This window comes from Lactuca sativa, chromosome 2 (assembly GCF_002870075.4).
Source record: "Lactuca sativa cultivar Salinas chromosome 2, Lsat_Salinas_v11, whole genome shotgun sequence".
NCBI lineage: Eukaryota > Viridiplantae > Streptophyta > Magnoliopsida > Asterales > Asteraceae > Lactuca > Lactuca sativa.
The window spans coordinates 20,848,920-20,867,107 of record NC_056624.2 but is presented as its reverse complement, the minus strand read 5'-3'; the positions used below and the strand labels follow the sequence as shown (position 1 = coordinate 20,867,107).

The 18,188-nt window shown below is 39.4% G+C and overlaps 1 protein-coding gene and 1 non-coding gene across 2 annotated transcripts; both read left to right on the top strand.

Annotated features, from left to right (window-relative positions):
* Positions 1-11,290: 11,290 nt before the first annotated feature.
* On the top strand, positions 11,291-11,397 carry LOC111916093 (small nucleolar RNA R71). The gene has a single exon (XR_002858381.2). It is a non-coding gene; the product is annotated as a small nucleolar RNA R71 (small nucleolar RNA).
* Positions 11,398-16,420: 5,023 nt separating this feature from the next.
* Positions 16,421-16,828, top strand: LOC111916084 (uncharacterized). The gene has a single exon (XM_023911725.1). It carries the CDS (start codon positions 16,421-16,423, stop codon positions 16,826-16,828), a length of 408 nt encoding a protein of 135 aa, XP_023767493.1.
* Positions 16,829-18,188: the final 1,360 nt, after the last annotated feature.

Below are 18,188 nucleotides of genomic sequence, written 5' to 3'. Positions count from 1 at the left end.
TAAAAAAAAATATAAAAAATACGTAAAATTAGATATAGATATGTAAAAAATATGTTTATACATTACATAAAAATTTTGGCAAAATTTACAAAAAAGTCTCATTATTTTCGAAAAATTAACAATTTAGTCTCATGACCTGTTGAACAGGTCAAAAGGGTTAAAATGAACAAATTAGCCGGTTTCTTGGGCTTTTCTATTCAAAATGTGAAAAAATCAGCACTTTTTTATTCAATTTCGGATCTCTAGTTTTTTGTCCAGTTCAGCCCTTCTTCTCTGGCGAGTTCAAAGGCCGACAGGGCCTGGGCCTCATCTCATCTCTCCCCTTCTCCTGATCGAGTATTGTGTGTTCCGTAATCTCCCCTGTTTCTACGCTGGGAAGAATCCATGCAAAGATTTTGATTGTAATATTGTTTTATTCAATGGCCTCTGGTAAGTCTCGTTCTTTGATTGGTGAGGGGCGGAAAAAGAATAATAACCACATCCAAAAAAACCTCCAGTGAAAGAATTCATGCATCAATCAGGTCTGTGTCACATTCTTTTTACATTACAAATTTCCCAGACTACATTATTCATTCTGATATATGCGAACATGTTCTCGGTTTGGAAAAGTTTGTGATATCTATATCTCTAAAAAATTGTCACGTATGAGGAAACGGTTCGGTTTTGTTAGATTTTCGGGCACTGTTAACAGTGATCATATGATCAAGAACCTTTGTGAAGTGTGGTTTGGGTATCACAAGATGTTTGCTTCTGTCCCTCGTACTCACAAGAAAGAGTCTAACTCTTATATGGAACCAACTAGGGTGGAGAAGAAACGGGAGAATCTTCCTGTTTCATACGCAAATGCAGTAAGAGGTAATAAAAAAGAGGATCCTCCAGCCAATAGGAAAAAATCAGTCATAGTTCTTGAATCAGGAAACTTTGTTATTGATGATAAAAAAAATTATCTTGTTTAGCTAAGGCTCGTGATTTCAGTACTCTTCCCAATCTGGGGATGTTGTGTCACGATGAAGGTTTTGATGAATTTATTATCCGTTATGTGGGTGGTTTGTGGGTGATGTTTGAATTTAAATCTAAAGAAGAATGCAAAAATTTCTTGAATAATGATGCAGTTAATCACTGGATAATTGAGAAAAGAAAGTGGGACAATAATTTTGTGCCATCGGATCGTATTGTATGGGTTGATGTAGAAGGCCTTCCCTTACGCGCTTGGAGTAAAAATTCCTTTAGACATATCTTGGCCAAATGGGGTTCAATTGCCCACCTTGATGACAACATTGGAGAAGATGTATATAAGTCACGTGTTTGTATCCTCACTTCCTTTCTTGGAATAATTTCGGAAGTTATTAAAGTTAGTAATGAAGGTGAAATTTTCCCCATTCGTCTCAAAGAAGCTCCCGGGTGGAATCTCACATTTGTATGTGAATTCAACAAAAATTCTGATAACGATAATGTTGATGAATTTCATAGATTTGAACAAGATCATGAGGGTAGTAATGTTTCACTAAGTGATAAGGAAGATGTATCATTAGATCCTTTTGGTATTTACGATGTTATGAAAAAATTGGATAATGAAGAGGAACTTAAAAAATCAACCAAGTTGCATAAGGATTCATCTCAGGGGCATTATCGGAATTATGTCCCAATTAATGAAGAATCAGTTTTCCAGGAACCTGTTGCCTATCCTGGTATGATTCATGTCAGTCACCAGAGCCCTAATAATCACGATCAAGAACCACTTTGCCCTCATAATGAAGTCAGGCCGACAACAGATCAAGATGCACCTATTGCTGCCAAAATTGCGACAACAGCCTATGTTGCTGTCAAAAATGAGACAGCAACATTTGATGATGTTCCGGATTTGTTTTCTATAGCATCAACCCCTTTTTTCTCATCTAAGCCTCGAAAATTGTATGATGATAATCAGAATACAGGGGCTGAGAATGAGGGTAATCTTGGAAATTATTCAGTTAATGATACGGATCAAATTAATTGGATGGGTTTTCCTGGAGGTCATGGTCATGTTTTAGGAATTAACAGTTCTGAAGAAGATCTTTCGCAACCTCCGGGTTTTTCAAATCAGTGTTTTTCGTTCTCAGAAAATAAACAAAGCAACACAGGTGGTATTGAAAAAAATAATTCATTTCTTGAGGAATTACAAAAAAACCATTGCTATGGGAGAAGCGTTGGGGTATAATATGGATGGTTGCATGGATCGTGTAACAGAGATTTTACAAGGCCACGTTCAAAGGCAAGTTCCAAAATGAATTACTTATCAATCAATATCCAAGGGGCGTCCTCCTCTGATAAGAGGAGTTGGATAAGAAAATTGTGTAATCGTCATAAAATTAATTTTTTAGCTATTCAAGAAACTAAGATGGAGCATGTTGACTTAGTTATGGCTAGATCTTTTTGGGGTAATTCTTCTTTTATGTATGCTTTCTCTCCTTCTCGTGGAGCATTCGGGGGTATCCTAGCTATCCGAGATGTGGATTTGATTTCTCATAATCGTGTTTCTATTCATGATGGCTTTGTTGTTATTGAAGCGGTTTGGGTCCGTTCGGAATCGTTCAAGAATTCCTCCCCATCGTTCTGTGGATTTATCTTTATATATACGAATCGACTCGTCGAGTCAGGTGGCGACTCGTCAAGTCCATCTCTCAGTCCCTGTATTGTGATAAGCCTCTGGGTTTCCGAGTCTTTATCTTCTCGAATCTTCGCTTGGACTCGTCGAGTAGTCGACCCTACTCGCCGAGTAGGTGTTATTTTTAGTGTTTTTCTTCTTTGTTCCATTCTCGAGCTCTCAACCGCTTCTCCTGCTTCCTTCTGCTTCCGAGCTTCATTTTTGGACTAAAAATATAATTCAAACACTTTTAAGTACCTTTTGTCCATAAAATGCAACAATTTAGCTAATAAATGAATAAAAATCTATACTTATTATGAACTAAATATGCACATATCAAAATACCCTACACTTGACTTTTGCTTGCCCGCAAGCAAAACTGAATTTTAAACATATTAGAATCACATATGACAACTCCAATCTAACCCAGCCATTATGCCAAGACCGCAACGCATGCATTTGTGTCTAAAATTGTCCTAAGTACCCCCATACTCCAAATACTCACAATCCTCATAAACATTCGCCCACTCACCCCGAACTATGCTCATTTTATGCAACCCTCCGAATCCATCCGCAGAAAACCTCATACCCTCAAGGTATTTTTAGATGAGCAACCCAAGCATACATAATCTAGAATTACAATTTATGATACCACTATGGAGCTCTTTTGAATTCTTCACTTCTTTGCTAATTTGTCTTTGATCTCTTTGAATTCACCACGTTTATTGTTTGATTTTTGGTATCTTCAACTTTTTGAATTTCTTGGAATTTTGATCTTTTGATCTTCACTTTAATTGCTCCAAAATTCTTCAACTTTTCTAGCAATTCTCTCTTTTTTTTTTTACATGTACCTCTCTTTTTTCACTCAATAAACCTACATGCTTAAGCAGGGGCGCTCAACCTCAACCTTTATTGGCTAACGATAATAATTTTCCTGGATACATTTCAGGTTTAGGCTGCTAAACATATTGCATCCCTCGGGCTGAGCAGGGTCGTGTTTTTGTCCCATGATTTCACTGGAATAAGGAAGCCACAAATGCACTAGAACGTGTATAGGCTCAACTAAACATTTGGGTTTTCATGCAATCATCAACACAATTCTAACATGGAATCCTAATTTGCTTTTACAAAAATTTTCTAAATTAAGTCCTAAGTAATATTTTTGGTATGCAAAATTTTTTAAAATTAGCCTAAATTAAGATTCTAAATTTTCTAATATGTGACCAACCCCCTACCCCACACTTATATTATGCAATGCCCTCATTGCATATTATGCAAAAATAAATGCAAATATAGAGGGAATTGGAACAAACTCCCCTGGGGTAGCAGTCGATAGGTTGATACTCTTCTCTTCAGCTCCATCTTCAATTGTCTTTAGCCATGGGAACAGCTCATCCATGACTTGGGTGTCAAAATCTCATGTGGCAGCTCCAAATATGCAGGGAAAACAGTGTAAGATCTTCAAGAATCGATATGGAAGAATAAGTGGTCAAGTAGCACACTTAGCAGCATCAAATCAGAAGTCCTCTTGGTATAAAAATGAATTACTCGTCGAGTCATATATGCGACTCGTCGAGTATAAGCGCGGACAGTTTCGAATATGTGAGAATACAAGGCGACTCGTCGAGTCATTTTAGTGCACTCGACGAGTAGACCGCTAGACGAAAAAAATGATATTCTGCATTTGTTCCAACCTCTAATAAATCTTCAAAATTTCTCCTCACTTCTAGACTCACTCGCTCATGTCCCTAGGGACCGGAGTCGACACTTTGACTCTAACGCTTCCCTTTCTTGACTCTCTCTTTCACTTTTTATAACCCTCTTGACTCTATAACTCTAACCCTTCTATGCAAGCACTCCTAATCAAATTTTGAAAATCATCAAGGCAATCAATCATTAAGCAAAACACTAAAAGTCCTAACAAATTTCAAAACACACCAAATAAGAACAAAAATAAAAATAAAAATTGTTTAATAAAAACACAAAGAACTAGCCATCATCCTCATCGTCATGTTCCTGCGCTGCTCCACTTCCACTCGTGCCACTCCTTCTTGCATTGATCACTTCATCCCACGACGGAATATACGGGAAGTTACCACCATCAATATGCGGAATGTTGAAGTGGTCAAAAAGTCTAATGTGGGATTGATTGCTAAAGTTTATGTAACGATCGAAAAATTCCAACAAATTTAAACTTTTCGAAAACAACCCGATTCCATTAAAGTTATTACAAAAAGGTTTTCAATACAATTTATTTTAAGTATTCCCAGAATCTCATCACAACATAAACACGAGGAGCGGTACGATCACGCCTTCGCCTTGCCATGGTCTCCTGAAGAACCTGAAAAACATAAAACCACAACTATAAGCCCGAAAGCTTAGTGAGATATCCCTAAAATACCAACCACATATACCATACACGCATAACATGCCATCTCATATCCGATCACAGAACAGCCATGCACTTCGGGTCTACTGTGTGACTGGTCCGCCGCACCGGCCAAAAGTGCACCTGGTCCACCCTCCGAGTCTAGCCATATACCTCGAGTCTGCAGTGTGATTGGTCCGCCTGCACCGGGCCTTCAATCCACCTGGTCCACTCTCTAAGTCTACAGTATGACTGATCCGCCCACACCGGGCCTTCAGTCGGCTTGGTCCACTCTTCGAGCCTCGGCACGTCTAGTCCGCCCTCTTGGGGCCTACAGCATATACGGACCGCTCGCTGGGCCTTCGGAACAACCGGTCCGCCCTGGGTATCTTGGCCTACAGCACAAAGCAGGACCCGCCTCAAACCAACTCCAGTCCAAACAACCATGTGCACATAAACATACAATCATATAGCAATTCACAGTCAACAAGCCGATCAAACAGATCACATAACATATCATCATCCTAACCAGGATACCAACCTAACCGGTCACTAGCATAGCATCACCCTACATCTCAGGATACCGATCTCAACCAAGTCTCTAACATATGCCATCCTAGCTACCAGGATGCAACATATCAAAGCAATAACATACAATAAATACCCGGATCTCAATCCGATAAAAGGGTCGGCCTTGGTGCCTTAGACCCTGTTGATATAGTGAGGATAACTCACCTCGAAACTGCCGACTGAACAGATAAGATCCCACGGCTCTAAACTCTGACACGAACTCCTCCACTGACCAACCACCAAGGCACTGAACTCAAACAATATCCAACAATTACCAAAATGCCCCTGGAAACCACTGGTCAACCCTTGGTCAAAGTCAACCCCTAACTGACTCTACTCGCCGAGTCAACCCGATGACTCGCCGAGTCCCCATGCTTAGAAATTCCCTAATCCGCGACTCAACTCGCCGAGTCACCCCGAGGCTCGCCGAGTTCAACAACTCTGAGTCCACTCACACACAACTCACCGAGTCATCCCCTTGACTCACCGATTCACGGCTCAACCAGAAAAGATTGGGACTCTTCGACAAGACTCGCCGAGTCCAAGAACAGACTCGTCGAGTCTAAGGCTATCTTCAACCTACTCGCCGACTTGTTCTTCCAACTCGTTGAGTTCCAGGCCATCTTCATCCAACTCACCGAGTTGTTCTTCCAACTCATCGAGTTCCAGCCTATCTTCAAGCAACTCGCCGAGTCCACCCATGTGACTCGCCGAGTACCACCGGGTCTAAATCCATACAGAGGCTTTCCAAGCCATGCAGATGATCCAAACCATAGATCTACCTTTCCTAAGGCCATCCATCACGTAAAGTGGCAAACTTTACGTGAATCCAAGGAGATCTATGCATTTTCACTCTAGAGTTTGGGCTTGGGACAAGATAGCTCCTTCAATCACTCATAAACTGGGACTTTTATGCATTCTAGCCCTTCACCATCCCAGATCTGAGGTAGCAACCTCAGATATAACCTCTAAACTCCAATACACCAAAAGATATGATCACTAACACCCCCAAAATGATGAATCTAGACAATAGCAGCTCAAACAATGAAATAATACCTCAAAAGGAAGCTCCAAGAGAAGATTAATCCGGATTCTTGCAAAGCCCTTTGATCCAAGTCTCTTTTCCTTCAAGATTTCTTCAACAACCACTTCTCCAAGCTCCAATTCACTCAACAATGGGGTTTCTTCACGAAAATAGGGTTTCTGGAACTCAAGGGATGATAAGGAGGCTGGGGAGGAGACATAATGTTCTTTATATAGGGCTCAACCTCCGGGTTTAGGGTTTTCTCCACTCAGCACCAACTCGCCGAGTCCACCCATGCTACTCGCCGAGTTGGTCACTTAACACGTGACTAGAGTCGCGACCCTACTCGCCGAGTCCACTCGTGGACTCGCCGAGTCGCTCCTTCCCATTTTACTCTTTTAGACCTTCAACTTTACTCTTGGTATTCCGGGATGTTACAGTTTATACCCTGCGCCATTTGATCTTTTAACCGTCTCATCTCAACATTGTACCAATCCATTGGTACTTCATCACTGTCTACCAGAATCACCGGCGGTTCCTCCTCTACATCACGCTCACGCCTCAATCGGACCCTCCTTCCCGGTGCCTCGGGACCAACAACAGGATCATCATGCGGGATAGCATAATGACCTCCACCATAGTCCTCAATGATCCTAGCCCTCCTAAAAATAATAGGATTAAATGGAGGGGTAGGAATCATAGTCATCAAATTCCACGCACCACGGGTAATCAACCCAAACGAATTGGTAAGCCGTGTAACAAACATTCCACCATTAATCTTCGATGTCTTGCGGTCTTTGACCGCACCCTTCGCCAAGTATGAAGCCAAACACCAAGGAATATTGCAGAAAGTGTCGGGTGTGACAATGCTCCATAAGTAAAAGACATCAAGGTTAGAAACCTTGTCATCAGCCTTCCTTTGGTTAATAGTGGTGGAAATAAGGCGATGAATAAGACGGTGTGTAGGCGACCGAATGCTTCCTTCCTGGGCTGATTTCGGAATGTACACTTTGTTGGAAATCGTATTCCACCAACCCGTGCTCATCACTCCATCGGGGAACACCTTGTGAGAGTGTTCCATAAATGCACGGAAAATAGCGGTGGAGACCAATGACCGATAATAAATACCCATCCGACAAGCGAGATCAACCACGGAGCACTGATGAAACTCACCCCCAAGACAGAAACTGACACTCGTCGGGTGATAGCAGTCATCTCCCCCACGAAAAGATATCGTGGAGAAAAATTCCAGGCAAAGCTCCCGGTACACCGGCTCTTGAATACGGAAGACCCGGCTCCACCCATTGCATACCATCGTCTCTCCCTCATAAGTAAACTCCTTTAAAAGATAGGGAGCCAACTCCTCTTCATAACACACACTTTGTAACCAACCCCAATCAATTCTGTTGGGCACGTAAATTTCTTCCTTCCTTACTTCAGCTAATTTCTTCTTTCCACCTCGTCATGGTAGAAGCGGATTCGATATGAGGGAAATTTAACCAAGGAAAATCTCCTTGGCGTCCACTTGAACCTTGCCCCCTATGAAACATTGTCCCTGCAAAACACAGAACATAAAACACAGAAAACACAGAAAATTATTAAAATAAGTCACAACTGTGTCCCCGACTCGACTCGTCGAGTCAATGAACGACTCGGCGAGTCGCAAGAACTGTGCGAGTCAGTCGGCGAGTCGGTCTAATTTGAACCATGAAATCTCAAAATTACTTCAAGGGTTTTGTCTAGTGGCATGTTTATAAGGTATTAGGGTAAGAATAATCATGCAAAACAACATAATTCATAAAAAATCGAAACCCTAGAAATTCACTATTCTTCAAAATCGGGTTTTCTATGAAATTACTACCCTAGATCATCTTAAAATCATGCTTTTAACAGAAAATAGGAAGAAATTAGTTACCTTTCGTGATAGAACTTGAAAAAAACTTGAAGAACAATTGAAGAGATGATGAATGCTTGAGAGAGAGAGTTGGGAGGGAGGCGCACGGCGAGTGAGTTGTGAAAAACTGATTTCTTTAGGGTTAAAACCCTAGTTACCAGTTGTAAAAGTCATTTCAATTTTTTTTTCTGTAAATAAAACCGACTCGTCGAGTCTGGTCGCGATGTTATTCTCTTCTGAAATCTAAATGGACTCGTCGAGTCATGGTCAGACTCGGCGAGTCTCTTGCAAACAATTCACAAATTATAAAATTTTGTCATTTATTTAGAAAAGAAAATTTATTCCACCCCACACTTAGTCCATACGCACTCTCAAGCAAACATGTCCGACGAATTGGAAGATTAAAATTCGGAAAACGAAAAAAAAATTCAAACAAAACTAAAAAGGTAAAAGAAAGCAAACTCTAAATAACGGGTTGCCTCCCGCCAAGCGCTTCTTTTAAAGGAGTCGTTAACTGGACTCCTTCCCATCTACGTCTCGTCATCTTCCAGCATCGGGAATGCACGCCTAGTCTTTTGTGGTTTGTACTTCGTTTTGTAAGCGTGAATCTTCTTTTTGTAAGCCCGTTTTAATTCCTCTCTTCTTTACAGCTTTATCCTCAGCTGTTTGGGCTTCTCTTCTCCTCTTTTTCTTCTTAACCCCACTCTTTTTCACCTTCTCTTGCGCCTCCTTTTCCTTAAACTTAATTACTTCAAAGCTTGTGAAAGTTCGTGCTCTAGTTTTTGTAATGAAAGGTTGTCCAACATCAACTCTCCTATCATTTGCCTTTTCCTCTTTTTTTGTGCTTACCCCATCTTCAAGCAGAATTGCATCAAGACATGCTATATGGAAGTGTTGAACTTGCGTATCCATTTCTCCTTCTGATGTTTGTTCTTCTAGAGAATGAGGAAAAATATCCAAGTCCAGCATATGCAGAGAACTAGCAACAAACAGATCTAAGTCGTCCAAGTTGTTGGCAATTTCGACTGGACTCGTCGAGTCCAGTAAAGTGACTCGGCGAGTCAGATCGTATTTCATCATTTCCTGGGTGTTTTCCGAGTCGGCTCCTTCCAGTAGCTTCGCTATCTCCTCCAAGTCCTTGTTAACATCTCCATCCTCTCCAGAAGGTAGCAAAAACTTGCTTGGATCTTCTTCGTGCAAAAGTGCAAGTTCTTTTTGCAGTATCTCATCATCTAAACCGATAAATGAGATCTCTTCTTTTCCTTCTTCTTCTTGCTTGGCTTCTGGTACAGCTCTAAATATTGCGGACTCGTCACCTACCCTTAACGTTAGTGTAGACTCACATACATCGATTAAAGCACATGCGGTGTTTAAAAATGACCTCCCCAAAATAATCGGAATTTTGGGGTCTTCTTCCACGTCAAGCACCACAAAGTCTACTGGAAAAATGAACTTGTCAACTTTAATGAGAAGATCCTCACAAACGCCTCGTGGATGAATTGTTGTCTTGTCTGCCAAATGGATCTTCATGTTTACCGGTCTTGGCTCCGGTAAATTCAGCTTCTTAAAGAAAGAGAAAGGCATCAGATTGATGCTTGCACCCGAGTCGGTCAATGCTTGAGTGACAAATGCATTTCCAAACTGGCATGGAATTATGATACTCCCCGGATCGCCCTTCTTTTCGGGTAGCTCACTCAATATTATCTCCGCGACTTCAGCCAAGTCTTTCCTAGCAGCAAAGAGACCTTTTAGTAAGTTGAAGTACTTGGGTGTTTTGAGCATCGTTTCTACAAATGGCACATTGACTTGTAAGGCTTTAACATGCTTCATAAAGGCTCTATAAGCTTCAACTTTTTCCACAGGCATGGCTTTGATTGGGAATGGTAAAGGAGGATTATATGGCTTTAAAGGAATGACAGTTTTTTCATTTACGCATGGAATCATCGAGTCCATTTGAGGGACTCAGCGAGTCTGGTCGGGCTTAGCTGGAGCCAACTCTTCTGTCTTTTCTTTCTTCCTCTTGGAGATCCTCTGTGCATGTGTGAAAAATTCTTCATTACTGGAGGTCACTGCACTCACATTCTCCATTTTCGGATTGGTTTCGGTATTACTTGGAAGTTTACCCGGTCTTCTTTCGTTCACTTGGTGTGCAAGCTGTCCCAGCTGTTTCTCAATGTTGAGAATGGATGCCTGCTGATTCCTTAGCATATTTCTGGTCTCGTGTATTGCAGCATCGTGATCATTGTGTCTCTTTTCGGAAGCGGCTATGAATCTAGTGAACAATTCTTCTAAATCGGCTTTCTTTTCCATCACCGGTTCTTCCTTTTGATAATATCCCCTTTCCTTCTGCTTGTATTTCTCCTCCTTAGCCTTCTTATATTCTTCATATGGGAGCCATTCCTTCTTCGGTTTCCGCCAATTTTCTTCGTATCGATCACCACTTGAATAGAATACTTGAGCTTTCTTGTTTCCATTCTCATCCAAATCACAATCCTTTGTGAGATGGGGCCCTCTACAATTTTCACATCCAACCCGAATAGCATGGATTGTTTGATCCATTTTTGTCATTCTTCTATCAAGACTATCAAGCTTAGCTATCACCGCCGCCATGCTATCATTTGCCGAGTTCACTACCCCCGACTTACTTCATTTCTTGGATTGTGGTATTCTCTAGAGTGCTTAGAGAATTCTTCAATTAACTCCTTGATTACCGGGGGCGCCTTCTTCGTTAGCGGGCCTTGAGAATTGAGCAATTGCCTTGTGGTGACATTGACTCCGTCATAGAAAATGGAGACCTCTTGTTGGCTATTAAGGTCATGGTGTGGGCAATTTCTAAGCAAGCTCTTGTACCTCTCCCAAGCTTCATAAAGAGATTCTCCGGGTTGTTGCTCGAAGTTGGCAATGGCTTTCTTTAGCTTGGCTATTTTGGAGGGCGGGCAAAAGTGGTCTCTGAACTCTTCTTTCATCTTAGCCCATGTGGTGACCGATCCGGGAGGAAGTGACTTTAGCCAATCCTTTGCAGCACCTTTAAACGTGACTGGAAGCATGCGAAGAAGCTGGGTCTCGCGTGGAACATTCGGTACATTGAAGTAGTCTGCCACATCATTCACTTCGTCCAAGTGCTTATAGGCATCCTCGTGACCCTTTCCATAAAAAGGAATCTCCTTGAGTTGAGCAAGAATATGGCCTTTTAGTTCGAAAGTAGCGGTTGCGGGAATTGCGGGTTGCACAAGTCCCGGGCCGGTGTCATCGCGCATCCTCTTCTTCCATTCTCCCATGGGGACTTCATCGGTATTAGCCATAGTGATAGCTAAATCGTCTTCAAACTCGGAGTCATGCTTGTATGTGGGCTCGTCTTCTTCCTCGGTCTCGTACTCGATATCTTCTTGAATTGGGTCTCCGATTGTCAAAGAGGCACTGGATGCTCCTGATTTGCTGCTCCTCTTCTTGCTGAAAACGGACTTTAGGTTTTTGAGTGGTGAGTTCTTTGAAGAAGCGGATTCTCCAACAGTTTTGCCTTTGCTCCTTCTTAGTGCGGATTTCGAGTCTTCAAGAGGAGGGACCAGAGGTGTATCAGATCTTCGGGTCATGAAACAACTGTTAACAAAACAAAAAAAAATGCGTAAAAAGAACAAAAATAAAATAAAAAAAATTAAAACTGTAACAGCGATGTACTCGCCGAGTCGGCACGAGTGCACTCGGCGAGTTCAAGGCAAAAACAAAAAAAAATTCTAGTTACTCTAAAAACAGAATTTTATTAAAACTAATTCTACTTACTGAATTACCTTTTTAAATAACTTTGTGTAAGATAAATCCCCCACAAAGGATCAATTAAACTAGAATTTAATGTTAATTTTAGAACCGTTCCCCGGAAACGGCGCCAAAAACTTGATGTGTGCAAACTCACTTAGTTTTAAACCTACTTTCAATTATAAAATAACACACAAAGGCAGTGAACCTATCAATTGTCGTATAGCTAGATAAGTAGGGTATCAAACACAGGGAATGGCAAAATAAAACTAAAAACTAATTCTATCTAAATTAATTAATAAGTAAAGCATTTTCTCTAGTTTTACAAGACTAGAAACTTGCTAACTATTACTAATTTAAAAACTAGAAAACAAAGAACTAACTAGATTCAATAATGGGAAGGAACTTCTGTTTAGTTCAACTCAATTGATCCTATGGTTGATTTCAAGGTAATGGTGCAATGGATTAATTCTTTTGTCGATTACCGATTCAAGTGATTAGATTCGCATTCACTACACTAATCTTTAGCAAATAAACTAACATAAACAGTGGCCAGTTGTCTATTTTAATTAGATTTACTAGATTAATTATTCGGGTTAAATTAGACTTGCAATAGTTAACTAATTTAATCTTTTAATTAACTTCTTGTTGATGGTCATCACACAAGCTTGCACATGAATTTACCCAATTTTCTTATTAACTCTAGTTTCATGTTCATTAATCCTAAACATATGACAAAGTGATCACATAGCATATGAGGTAGATAATCAATAGATGTTCATGCTAATCAATTATCTTCCTATTAACAGAAAATTAATTATTATTCACACACAAGGTTCTTTAGCAAGCTAAAATAACAAAAATCACCAACTTAGAATTAATCCTACCAACAATCAAACCATATTATCAATTTTGTATCCCCAAACAGAAGTCTAAAGGTTTTAGCTCATAATTAAAGTAAATAACAACAACCAAACAGAGTCTAACTGTTTAACCATAATGACAAAACAAAAGATTAAGTGGAATGATGAAATTTGCCTCAATTCTCCTTCGGGATTGAATTCTAGCTTATGACTTCGTCTTCTAGGGTTTTTCTGACTTCTTGATCGCAGCTAAACTCTTCTGAATCGTTCAAGAATTCCTCCCCATCGTTCTGTGGAGTTATCTTTATATATACAAATCGACTCGTCGAGTCAAGTGGCGACTCGTCAAGTCCATCTCTCAGTCCCTGTATTGTGATAAGCCTCTGGGTTTCCGAGTCTTTATCTTCTCGAATCTTCGCTTGGACTCGTCGAGTAGTCGACCCTACTCGCCGAGTAGGTGTTATTTTTAGTGTTTTTCTTCTTTGTTCCATTCTCGAGCTCTCAACCGCTTCTCCTGCTTCCTTCTGCTTCCGAGCTTCATTTTTGGACTAAAAATATAATTCAAACACTTTTAAGTACCTTTTGTCCATAAAATGCAACAATTTAGCTAATAAATGAATAAAAATCTATACTTATTATGAACTAAATATGCACATATCAGCAAGCTCGATAGATTTTCGGTTACGGATGGCTTTTTGGATTCTTTTCCTCACCTTTCAGCTTTGGTTTTGGACAAGAATACTTTGGATCATCGCCCTATTCTCTTATTGGAACACCGGGTGGATTATGGTCCGACACCTTTTCGAATATTTCATTCCTGGTTTGATATGGAGGGGTTTGATGATATAGTTCAGGAGACATGGGCTACCTCGGTGGTGGAGGTGGAGTTGACTAACCCTTGGGTTATTTTTAAGAAAAAATTACAGTTTCTTAAATCTAAACTCAGAGAGTGGAACTCTAAACACCAAGACATGGTGGCTAGTAAAAGGAAGAACTTGCAAGATTTAGTAGAGCCTATCTATATTAGGCTCATGGAGGATGAAGGTTCGGCTACCTTGAGAGAGCAAAGAGTTTCTTTACTAAAGGAGATTTTTTATATTGATCATTTAGCTCAAGTTGATCTTGCTCAAAAAGCTAAAATCCAGTGGGGCATCGAAGGGGATGAAAATTCTAAATGTTTTCATGGTATGCTTAACCATAAAAGGAGACAAATAGCTATTCGTGGTTTGATGATTGATGGCATGTGGGTGGATAATCCGGTCACGGTCAAAAAGGGGTTTCATGAGTATTATCAATCATTATTTCAGCAGAGATCCTCTTGGAGGCCAGTTACAGATGGTGCGTTTTTTAGTACTTTATCTCAACTGCAGGATGACTACTTGCAATCTCCTTTTTCCTATGACGAGATTAAAAGGGCTGTTTGGGACTGTGGGTCTACTAAAGCCCCTGGCCCTGATGGGTTTACTTTCGGTTTTTTAAAGAGATACTGGGATCTTGTTGCCATTGATGTCGAGGCGTTTGTTCATCATTTTTTCCATTATTCTCTTATCCCTAAGGGATGTAATGCCTCGTTTTTCACCATTATACCTAAAGTCAGAGATCTGAAGACTCCAAAAGATTTTAGACCCATTAGCCTCGTTGGTTGTCAGTATAAAATTATTGGTAAACTTTGGGCTAATCGTCTTGTGGAGGTTGTTCATAGTGTTGTTAGCCTTGAGCAATCTGCTTTTATTAAAGGTAGACAGATCCTGGATGGTCCTTTTCTACTTAATGAATTGGTTTCTTGGAGCAAGTATTCCAATAATCCTATCATGTTTCTTAAGGTTGACTTTGAGAAGGCTTATGACTCCTTATCTTGGGATTACTTATTGGAAATCATGTCCATTATGGGATTTGGGTCTAAGTGGTGTCGGTGAATTAAGGAGCTTTTATCGACAGCTAGGGCTTCTGTGTTGATTAATGGTTCCCAACTGATGAATTTCAAATACATCGTGGATTGAGACAGGGTGATCCGCTTTCGCCTTTTCTTTTTATTCTGGCTATGGAGGGTCTCCATATTGCTTTGATGAGGGCCCGCGATGCGAATGCTTTCAGAGGGGTTTCTATTTCTGGTACTGAGATTTCTCATCTCATGTATGCGGATGATGTGATGTTGATCACTCCATGGGATCCTGAGAATGCTAATTGTCTTCTTCGTATCCTTAGATGTTTTTTCTTGGCTTCAGGGCTTAAAATTAATTTACTTAAAAGTAAATTGATTGGTGTGGGAATTTCCTATTCCCAAGTCCTTGTGGTGGCTAATAGGATTGGTTGTGTTGCTTCTATGATTCCTTTTTTGCATCTTGGTATCCCGGTGGGCCAGAATATGTCACGAAAGTCCTATTGGGTTTCTTTGATTGATAGATTTCGTTCTAAGCTTTCTACTTGGAAGGCTAAGAGTCTTTCGTTTGGAGGTCGTCTCACGTTGGTAAAGTCTGTCTTGGGTTCGTTGGGGAGTTACTGGATGTCTGTTTTCCTTGCTCCTATTTCGGTTTTGAAGGAGCTTGAAGGATTGAGGGCGAGATTTTTTTAGGGCGCAGACAGGGATGAAAGGCATATGCATTGGGTTAGAGGGGATAGAGTGTTAACCTCCAAGGATGAAGGTGGATTGGGCATTGGTAGCCTTTTCTCTTTCAATAGGGCTATGGTTTTTCGGTGGTGGTGGAGGTCTTTTCATTGCCCTAATCTTTTATGGGTTAGAGTGATAAAATCTATTTATGGTTTGGATGGTGCTTGTAGGAATTTGAGACATCCCAATTATGGTCAAAGTCCTTGGGGTGGGGTTATTCGTATGCTCTCTTACTTCCGCCAGAAGGACATTGATCTTCAATCCATTTGTCCTATAAGAGTTGGTGATGGTACTCGCACTTCTTTTTTGCATGATGTTTGGAGGGATGATATGCCTCTTTCTGCTTCCTTCCCTAGAATTTATGCGCTGGATTTGCATAAAAATGTTTCTATCTCAGATAGGTTGTCCATGGGATTGGGGGTTAATACTTTTAGACGGGGCCCTAGAGGTGGAGTGGAACAGGAGCAATGGAATAACTTTATTGCTTTTTTACAGGATTTCCATCTCAGATCGGTCCCAGATAGACTGGGTTAGCTTAATGATGTGTCAGATACTTTTTCCATTTCCTCGTCTTGAAAATTATTGGATGGTATTACGCTTAGCAACGGAGGTATTTCTACTCATTGGAATAATTGGGTTCCAATAAAGATCAATATTCTTATCTGGAGGATTAGATTATCTAGTATCCCTACTAGAGAGCGTCTTTCTTATAGGGGTATTATGGTGGATTCCATTCTTTGTCCTTTTTGCTCGTCTACAGTGGAGACTGTGGAACATATTTTTGCTAATTGCTCAGAGTTGATTGTTCATTGGACTCGTATTGCGATCTGGTGGGGTGTTACATGTCCTTCTCAGTTGACTGTGGATTCTCTTTTCAATTGGGCTGATTCTACTTCATGGAAAATTGGTCAACGTAAAGCTTTCGATGCTGTTATTTTGACTACTTTTTGGTGCATCTGGAATTTCAGGAACGGTGTGATTTTCAAAGCGGATACGCCTAAGAAATCTTTGATTTTTGATGATGTTGTTCATAAATCTTATGTTTGGATTTCTAGTAGGTGTAGTAAAGCCAAGATTAGTTGGTCTTCTTGGCTTCATAATCCTATTAATGCTACTAAGATGATGTAATTATTTTTTCTAGCTTCTTGCTAGCTTATAATATTCCGTCGTTCCAAAAAAAAAAAAAAGGATTTTATTACAAATTTGTCCAAAATATTAGGACGTTTCTGAAAATATCCCCCAAAACAATACAAATATCATATTTTTACGTTATTACTAGTTTTATATTCCATTAAAACCAACAACGATGTTGAAGATACATGATTTCAATAATTTCTTGCTTGGTATAAATATATAAAAGACAAAGAAGCTTAATTCGTTTATGAAATATGTTAATTGATCATTTGAAGAAAAATTATCCCAACGTATGAATATATATAATATTTCCTTATAGATGTTTAGTATTAATTTAATATATTATAAATCAAATTATTTATTTAATACAATGTTTGCCTTATTAATATCACAATTAACGTCAATTATTTTTATACGAACTTTACGAACTTTTTATTATGGTTATTTTTATTCAATAACATAAATTTTAATGGTATTGTAACAAAAAGATGTAAGAAAAACTTATAAAACCTTATAATTTAAATGTGGATTTATAAAAATATAAACAACTTGGTGAAAAGGAATATTCTTGGAATACTTTTGTGTTTAAAATAAAGTGTGCAATAGAGTGAGGTTGAGATTGAGATCGTTTTAAACTCTATTTTACACTTTAAAAATATATTTAAAATAATGTAAAAAAAATGAGAGTTGAAATACACTGAAAATGCATTTTTTTTTCAAATATGTACATATACATACGAATGTAGATGAAGCTACGTATATAAGGGGTGCACTTAAAAAATTGTTTATAATGCGTCAAAAAAAAAGGTTTAGATAAGCCGTTTTAAAAAAAATGCATATTTATATTTTTTGTGTGTATGTTCAATTTCAAAAAAAAAAAACAAATGTGCATATGCACCTTAATAAAAAATATCAAATTTTTAACTATTCTTTTAGACAAAATTTTCCCATATATATTTGAAATTTAATGTCAAAATTCAACCCCTTGCCCACCAAATAGTGCCGCCGAACTACTACTTTCGAACAACAACCAACACCTCCATCCAAAACCCTTCCCTATTTTCCGGCCAATCCTTTCATTCATCATCTTCTTCGATCAACATTCTTGGCAAGCCACCCATAAAATGTATGCCGATATTTTCAAGAAATAGATATGAAAATGCAAGAAATTATTTCCTTTTCTTAGTCTCCAATTGATTACAATGGCCATTGGCCTCAGTGTGCCCTCAATTGCTTCGTGCAACCTGGTTATTATAAGAATTATCCTGAAATAGGATTAAAGTATTCCCTAATAACCGAAAAGGTATAAATTTTAGCATCTGGATTTTATCTTCTTCCAATTAATTTGGTTAAC